Source organism: Mus pahari, chromosome 11 (assembly GCF_900095145.1).
Source record: "Mus pahari chromosome 11, PAHARI_EIJ_v1.1, whole genome shotgun sequence".
NCBI lineage: Eukaryota > Metazoa > Chordata > Mammalia > Rodentia > Muridae > Mus > Mus pahari.
The window spans coordinates 52,176,770-52,185,949 of NC_034600.1; the positions used below are offsets into that span (position 1 = coordinate 52,176,770).

The 9,180-nt window shown below is 44.4% G+C and overlaps 1 protein-coding gene across 3 annotated transcripts in view; it reads left to right on the forward strand.

The window, feature by feature from the left end:
• Window positions 1–2,072: 2,072 nt before the first annotated feature.
• Window positions 2,073–9,180, forward strand: part of Ttc33 (tetratricopeptide repeat domain 33) — a 35,533-nt gene continuing 28,425 nt past the window's right edge. Inside the window, exons 1-2 of one of the 3 annotated variants that reach the window (XM_021208603.2) lie at window positions 2,073–2,149; window positions 6,098–6,319. In XM_021208603.2, coding sequence (XP_021064262.1) covers window positions 6,099–6,319 — 221 coding nt within the window. In that variant the 5' untranslated portion in view covers window positions 2,073–2,149; window position 6,098. Of the gene's footprint in view, window positions 2,346–6,097; window positions 6,320–9,180 lie in introns of all 3 variants that reach the window. The other 2 variants (XM_021208602.1, XM_029544138.1) reach the window with 2 other exon arrangements.

Genomic DNA, 9,180 nt, shown 5'->3' on the forward strand with positions numbered 1-9,180 from the left:
GAGAGAGAGAGAGAGAGAGAGAGAGAGAGAGAGAGAGAGAGAGAGAGAGAGAGAATAATTGATTTTATTCTTATGTATGTGTATGTGTGTATGTGCAGGCATTTGCAGAGGCCAGAACGTGGGGTTGGAAACTCCCAGAGCTATAATTACACAGAGGCTGTGAGCTGCCAGATGTTGGTGTTGGGAACTGAATTTTGGTCCTCTGGAAGAGCAGGAGCCAGTGCTCTTAACTGCTGGACTCTCTGTCTAGCCCTCATCGTGGAATTTTCACTCACTTTTTTGAGAGGTGTCACACTTCCGTAGCAGCAGAAGCACTTGGTATCATAGAAATTTGAATGTCATCGTTGAGAAATGCCCTTGATGAAGCAATGATACTTCTTAAAGTGAGCCTGGACATAGCTAGGTCTCACCTCAGGAGAAACTTGTGTTCCAGAGTTTCACTGTAATGGTGTGACAGAGGACTACATCACTACCATTAGAGTTTGCCATCATTACCTCAAATCCACTGTGGCATTTTAACAGCCAGCACCAATATTCACTTCTGTGAAAAATGGCAATATGTACGAGTTTTGGGTATGGAAGGGCCTCTAATACTTGGTATCTGTGGATGTCAGAAGAGGGCAACAGCTCCCCTGTAACTGGAGTCACAGATGTTTTCAGTCTCTATGTTGAGTGTAGGACCTGAACCCAAGTCCTCTACAAGAGCAGTAAGCCATCGCTCGGGGCCAGCATCAGTGACTTTAATGCCAGCGTTGGGTAAGAGTTTTCTTTCAGGGACTATTTGACATTTTGGAGAGAAAGAAGTTGGTGGTCCTTTTGGTGACATACATGTGTGTGTGTGTGTGTGTGTGTGTGTGTGTGTGTGTGTAGTGTTACTAACGGTTTCTCAGCATCCTACCATGTTTCTGTTTGGTTTCAGACCCAGAACAAACAGCCGAAGTGCATATTTTACATACCAAAGCAGACCTGGCCTCCAGGTTCTCCCAGCATCCCTCAGTCCCTAGTATACACTGGCCCCCGACCCTGAATTTTCAGCACAGGGCCTGGACGTCCTTCCCCCAAAGGATCTTTGCTATATAACCTAGACATTTTGTTTTTCTCCCTCCCAGCCCCCTTACCCCCTTCTCTCAGCTTGAGGGCTCTTCCTCTTCTCTCCCTTTTCTGGCCTCCTTCCTTGGGGGCCAGTGAACTCACCTGCCCGAGAGCAGCTTCTTAATAAACCTGCAATTGTATATATTTTAATCTGGCTTGAATTGGCTCTTTTTACCTGCAGAGAAATAACTTATCAATTTACCTCAACAAATAACTAGCCAGTAAGACATGCTGTGGCGCGTTGAAAAATCATAGTCTCCATAAATCGATCTTGCTTTGTGTAGCACAGCTATGTGCTACACAATTCCCTCAGTGTGTCCCAGTGTTAACATCAGCCTGCTAATCTACTTGGAAGAAGTGACAGGGGCTACTTTCAGGCTCTGCTGTGGATTCCCACAGGAAGTTTGCACTTCAGCCCCGATCCTCCCTGATCAGCTTTTACTTAAGGTTTCTGTTGCTGGGATAAAACACCATGACCAAAGTCATCGGGGAGGAAGGGTTTATATCAGCTTCTAGTTCCACTTTATAGAAGGAGATCAAGGTAGGAACTCAAGCAGGGCAGTAATTGGTCCTTTTTTAGGCTTGCTCAGTTTGCTTCCCTTATGGTAAGCCAGACCACCTGCCTAAGGTGTGGCACCGCCTATAATGGGTTGGGTCCTCCTACATCAATCACTCATCAAGACAATGCCCGCATAGATTTCCCTATAGGCATCAGTTAAGATTCCCTCTTCCATAGCTATGTCTATGTTTGTGTCAAGTTGACAAAAAAAAAAAAAAAAAAAAAAGCCAGCATAGCTCCCCTTTGCACTTATTTCAGCTCAGTTTTTTTTTTTTCCCCTCCTCTTCTGCATCTCACACTTTCAGCGGCTAGGCCTGCTAGACTAGGCGGTAAGCCACTTTTTTTTTTTTTTTTAACCTGCGGACTGTGTGTATTGCAAAGCACAGCCGGCTGCAGTTAGAGGGCGCTTAGGTCTGGTGTCCTTACTACAAATCCCATAGTTCCTAGGGCGCCGCAGTGGCTTCTGGGATTAGTGGTCTTGCAGAAGGGCGCTGGCGGGTAAGAAAGTCTTCTTTTCTTCTGTCTGCTTTGCTGGACTGATAGTACGTCCCAGGATGATTTCATGCTTTATTAAAAATAAAGAATTAGGAAGCACAGGAGGGTAAGGCAGATTAGAATCCCGTCAGGATAGTTTCCGCTTCCGGTGCCAAAGGGCACGTGGAATGTAAACACAGCAGCACGGAGTGGTTTTCAGGTAACTGGCTGCGGGTAGGCGGTAGACGGCCGAGGAGAGGGTGCTGCGTGCGGGAGAGAGGGGCGAGGGTGGCCCGGTGAGGTCCACAGAGCCCTGGGGCGTGCCTCTGTCCTGGGCACGGGGCGCGGTGGCAGGGTTGTGTGTGCCCGCCCGGCGGCCGGAGGAGCTGCTATGGCCGGAGCTCATTTTCATGGCAGCCGAGGCAGGGGCCAGTTTTGAATCCTGGATCCTCCTCGGGTAGCATTTTGAGGCAATCCGTGTCTGTTATTCTTCACCTGCGGTTTCGTCTCTCTTGTTCGGAGGGTGGTGGTTGTGATTCTCTACCTCCGGCCGGTGTTTTTCCATCTTGGGTGGCCGCATCCTCTCACGCAGTCAGTTCCAGAGGATGTTTTTTTAACTCTGTGGCAAGCACCGTAGCTTATTTATGGCCGGGTAAAGTGTCAAGTCGAGCGATTGCGGTGGAGAGCGTCGTACGTGATTTTAGAGTCCATGTGTCATTGTTTAGAATCTTAATGCCACTCATCTGTAGCGCATGTAGACTTTTTAACTCCAGATGAGAATTAGCACGAAACCTGGACAGTTGTGATTTACCCACTTGATGTTATCCCGGCGGAAAGTGTTTAGAACCTTGGCGTCTTATCCATCCAAGTACAGATCAACCAAAGCTCCTTCTGCAAGCGGTTTTAGTGATTACTAATTAGAAGCATAACCTAGAGGCACAAGAAGGTCATAGCGTAAGATGAAAACAGTTTAGTTGAGATGTAAGTGGTGTTATACAACTCCTCCGAATAGATTGTGTGACTCAGTAACCGTTACTGCTGTTCACAAAATCGTGCCATTATACCAATTGATTTTAGGATATTTTAATCACCGAAAAGGGGAATCCAGGATCATTAATTGACTACTGTCTGTATTTTCTCCCCAGTAGCATTTAAGATTCAGAATCAAATCAGAGCTTTACATTTTCCTTGGGGAAGATGTTCACACATGCCAGGAGTCCTTCCTTCCTTTACGCCAGGCCAACTTCTGTTCTCTAAAGGTCACTTTCATGAAGACACTAGTGTGCACTGTCTGACAGGTCCTTGGATCACGCTTGATAGCACTCACCAGTACTGTAATTGAGTTCAGTCTCCTTGTCCACAGGCAGTTTGGGAGAAAATACAAACTTGGTATTATAAACTGGTAACACTTTCCTGCTTTTTCACCTTAGTAGGCCCTTGATGCTGCTTGTTGTTTCTTCATTATAATGTCTTTTCTAATCTCCACAAGGACTTGTAAGTTTTTTTTTCATCTTTCTCAGATGCATACATTTATTCATTTTTTTCCCCTTTATGTTGAGTAGATGGCTATAACCTACTTTCCCTAGTATTGTGAAATTTGGGGACATAAAATCCCTAGTTTTGTTTGGACTCTACTCGGGAACTTTAGAAATGTGGAGGGGAAGGACACAGGACACACCTCAGAGGGCACCACCTGCGGAGAGCCACCCTCTGAGACTTAACCCTTCTGTGTCCTCAGCACTTCACAGCAGTGGCTTAGCTTGGGAGATAGGGAGTGTGGTATGGATCTCAGTGATTTGTTAACTTTCGTTTTCTCATTGTTCTTGGCCTCATCCTTTCCTCACGGCTGACAGATTTTTCCAGTGATTTAAAATGAACTTGCCTTCAGTAAGCACACCAGGTCTTCTGTTATTAATAGATCTGTTACACTGTCTGATGCCCCACATTAGTAATGTAGAATGCAAGTTCCATGTTCTTATTACCTTTAGGGACATAAGTACAAGAGAGCTACCACCACCACCACCACCGCTGCCACCTCTTTTCCCTCTTCTTCCTCCTTCTTTTGCATTCTAGTATCCTTTGAAGGTATTCTAAGCATCCATTTTCCCAGACTGTCTTCACTCAATGCCTCTGGATTTGTGATCCATAGCAGCCATACTTTCATTTTTACACATCTTGTTTTTCCCTGGGATGATGGTGAGATATATATATATATATATATATATATATATATATATATATATAGTAATTTTTCAGACAGAGGAAATACATTTCCTTGTGTTATGATGAGGCCAAGGAGGAAGCTTCCATAGTCCTCATTCCGTAGTACAGTTTATACTCTATTTTGTACCCAGGATTTTCCAAAACTCACTGCTCTCTGGAGAGCACATGGTTTGCCTACATCAGCCTGTGATTGATACTCTGTGATTGCTGTGATCTGTTACATTTTCTCTTGTTCAATGACAGGCCTGTGACCTATAATTCCTCAATTCTGGTAGGGCCTTGGGGTTGTCTGTGGGAGGGACTGATGGCCTCCCTCACATGTTGCTGTTCTCTTCCTGGAACTTGTACTCCACTGCAGCCATGTGCATCAGTGATGAACTTGGCATTGCCTGACACTCACTGCTGTCTTCCCTACTTCCTCCTTGTCATAATGCCTATTGTCTGATGATTTCAGAAAGACCTCAGTTCATTGCTGTCTCCTTAGGGTTACAGATTCCTTTAAGAACAGATGAAACCTTACATGCTCCTGAATGCACACGGCATCTAAGATATCATACCCAATTGTACGGAGTCTCACGTATCTTAAAGCCCAGCTGTGTAGTTCATGAATGACTGGGTTTCGTAGTTAGTCCTATTGCTAAGTACTGCTGAAGGCTTCCAGCGTCCCCCTTGTTCTATCAGCTACTCCTTTTCCTTAATATTCTCCTATCATGCTAGGCCCATAAAGCCATTTTATATTGTTTATTTTTGACTTTCCTAATAGTTGTGTTGAGTCATTAAGTATTTAAACCTTCTAAAACTCTCCTGTAGTCAGGTGTAGTGGCACACACTTGTAATCTTAGCATAGGGGAGGCTGAGGTAGGAGGATAATGAGTTAGAGTCCACTCTGAGCTGTAATTCTGAGTTTCAGGACAGCTGTATGTATAAATAGTAGGCCTTGTTTCCAAAAGACAACAAAAACCACTCAAAGCACAAAGAACTTACATTAAGGAGAATTTCAGTATTTTTGAAAGGAGGAGAGGCACGAGTTGCCTATACTTGTCTCCCAGCTTCCTCATTGACTTTTGAAGTGAGCTCTGTCATCCACTCCATGCCATTTCTTACTGTCAGTGACTTTGAAAGAATTTCTAGGTATTACATAGTTTCATAGCCAATACATTGCTGTTCTTAAAGGAAAAGGTTTTTTGAAGTTGAACCCTACAATTATTAAGCCCACTAGAATCCAGGAGTGGCTTATTTGTACTGTTGTCTGTCTAGTCTGCATTGTGTTTTAGTTTTTCTTAAATGCCCTTTTAGTGTTGTTTTAAAGTCAGGAGTGGGAAGAGCACACTATGCTCCATTTTGTCTTGTCAGTCTCTTAACCTAAGGGCTGGGTTGCCACCTTTCCTTCCCCTGCGTCCCATCCCTTCTCCCATTGGTTCATTCTTGAAGAAACAGTTTTGTTTTTCTTCACTGTCTGCTTCCTCTCACTCACATCGCATGTGTGTTTTGAGCAAGCGTCACCGTATCATGTGTTTTGTATGAATTGGCAGAGGCCTGTTGGGATTCAGCATTTGTCTGCAAGATCACAGCACGCCCATTAGGAGATGAGGTTTGCAGCCGTGTCCAGATGTCACCTTTGAAATTAGTAGTCCTTGGTGACTATTCCCTCAGCTCACAAGTAGGCGCTAAGAGTCTCCTTCTGGTAGTCTGCATCTGCCTGCTCATTAGAATATGTTCATAGCCGTTTATGTCTCTGAAATCTTACAGAATGGCTTCCTTTGGGTGGAAGAGGAGAATTGGCGAGAAGGTATCCAAGGCCACGTCCCAGCAGTTTGAAGCGGAAGCAGCTGATGAGAAGGATGCAGCTGAGAACGAGGAGGGCAACTGGCTTCAGGCCAGCAAACGGAGGAAGGAAACCCTGCAGGAGGGCTGTAAACAGAGGAGCCAGCAGCTGAAGGATGAAGGGGCTCAGCTGGCTGAAAACAAACGGTGTGCTTTTGGATTTTTAAAAAAGATTTTCTTTATTTTATGTATGAGTGCTCTATCTGGGTGTATGCCTGCATGCCAGAAGAGGGCATCAGATGGTTATGAGCCACCATGTGGTTGCTGGGAGTTGGACTCACAGACAGTGCTCTTAACTGCTGAGCCATCTCTCCAGCCCCAGAATTTTTTTCTTTTCTTTTTTCTTTTTGCAAGTGGAGGATAGTTTACTTTTTCTGGTTCACGATCTCTAATGGAATCAACTGTTGTCTTAGGTAAGGTTTCTGTTGCTGTGATGAAACACTGTGACCAAAAGCAACTTTGGAAGGAACGGGCTTCTTTCTTCTTGCTCTTCCAGGTAGCAGTCGATCATTGAGGAAAGTCAGGGCGGGAGCGGAAGCAGACCCCATGCCATGGAGGAGGATGCTTACTGGCTGGCTCCTCCTGCCCAGCCTGCTCTCTTGTTTGTTCAACCTCGGGGTGGCACCACCCATAGTGATCTGGGCCCTTCCACATCAAACATCAGTCGAGAAAAGATGTACCCCAGGCTCGCCCACAGGCCAGTCTGGTGGGTGCGTGCTCTCAGTTGAGGTTCCCTCTTTCAAAACTTCTTTACTCTGATGGTGTAGCCTAGCTGAGCCTCCCCCCCCCCATCAGTTTGTGTAGTGCTAGGATTACAGACCCATGCTGCCGTACCATTTTCCGTTGATTCATAAGTACTTTTGTAAATGTGGTGGGTACACAGGAACTTGATAATAGCATCTTTGATTCAGAGCCCTTCCCTAGCTAAATTTCTATAAATGTACTTGTCTCTTCCTTTATTTTCCCTTGATTTCCTATTTCCTTTCTCTTTACCTTGTTTAGATCTTTCACTGGGAATGAAATTTCTTCACAAGTCCATGGAGAACAATCAAATGTTTCATAGCATATGCTGGAAAACAAGATTAGAGGACAATAAAAATGGGCCTTAATTAATAATTAATTAATTAATGGTGACTGTAAGAGACAGTCTCTTGAAACTGGCTCTATGACCCAGGTTGTCCTCGACCTTTTGGCCCTCCTGTCTTTACCTCGAAATTATGAGGATTACAGGTGTGAGCCACTGAGTGTGGCTTTATCTGGTGCTGGCACTGCTGGTCAAGCCCTTGCCTACGCAAGCTACACCCCTAGCCTAGTAAAGTCTAAGTACAGAATATACCTTAATAGAAGAAGTCTCGAGGAAGAACTTTCTTTTTTTGTCTTCAGTGTTTGAGACAAGGTGCCAAGGTCTGATGGAGCTCAGGCTGTCGGGGCTTGTGATCTTGGTTGTCCCTCCTGAGCACTGGGGTCATAGGCAGGTGTCACCATCCACCATTCTAGTGCAGCATTTTACATTGACAAATGTCCTGTCTGTATTAAAGTTGATGTACTCTGTATGCTTAGACTAAACTTTTATTATCATGTATTAGCTATACATACGGATGGGTTTCATTGTCTTCAGTGTCCTATGTGTATATAGTGTATATAGTGTATTGTGGTCACAGTCCCCTTCCTGCTAGCTTCTCTTACTCTCCCACCTTTGCTTGATTTCTTGGTTTTTGATGACCCAGTGAATTTCATTAGGGTTGCCCATAGGTACATGGGGTGAATGGCTATTTATAGGCACATGGGTTATTTTAGTGGCTATGTTACTAAAGAAAATGTCTTTACCTCTTCTAGCAAGCATCAGTTACTTATAGATCCTTATGGAAGTGTAACTTTTTGTTTGCTTTGAGACAGAGCTTCATTGTATATATAGCTTTAGCTGGCCTAGAACATGCCCTCAAACTCATTGAGATCTGCCTGCCTCTGCCCCAAGAGCTGGGGTGGAAGGTGTGTGCCACCATGCTCAGCTTTTTGTTTTGGAGACTGGGTTGCACATGGCCAGGATGATCTCCCCCCTTAGGTCAGTTCTCCTTTTTCAGTCTGCTAAGTGTTGGGAATCTAGGCATGAGCCCTCGTGCCTTGCTAACATCAGCTAAGATCGTAATAGTGTAATGCTAGTGTGTGTATTGTTGTTTGTGGTATTTTAGGCATAAAGGGTTTTCTCTTGGGGCTGGAGAGATGGCTCAGTGATTAAGAGCACTGACTGCTCATCCAGAGGTCCTGAGTTCAATTTCCAGCAACCACATGGTGGCCCACAACCATCTGGAATGGGATCTGATGCCCTCTTCTGGTGTGTCTGAAGATAGCTACAGTGTACTCACATACATAAAATAAATTTAAAAAAAAAGTTTTCTCTTGGAGAATTTTGCAGATTGTGTTATACAAGAAACCAATTTTAAGTCTTTGATTTATGGAATTACTTTTAAAATATCTACTAGCACATCTTTAGAAATCTCAGCCAGCTCCTGTTACAGTTCTTTAACACTGTCGTTCATTAAGATTGCACAGGTGTGAGGAGGAAAAGGCCATTGGTTCCTGTCAGGACATTCCTTAGGATTTTCTGTGGTCAAGGAAAGATAACGAGGTTAGAGATCAACAAAACTGCCTCCGGTTTCTGCCTGCGTTTTAACCCTGAGTCAGGCCACTCAAATCAGCTAGGTCAGAGCTTACTTTAGGATCGTGACATTTTTCCTTTTCTGTTTAGCATTTGTTTCAGAATAATGTATACATAGCTTTCGGAAAGTAAACAGAATTAAAGGGATGGAGTAGAATTAAGTAATTTGGCTATTCAAAACCAAGCAAAGGTGGTTTGAAAATGCCTGAAAATATTGAAGTTTGACAGAAGTGTAAGGAGTAGCAGTGAGATTTAAATAAGAAGCAGCCACACGCCGGGCGGTGGTGGTGCACGCCTTTAATCCCAGCACTTGGGAGGCAGAGGCAGGTGGATTTCTGAGTTCGAGGCCAGC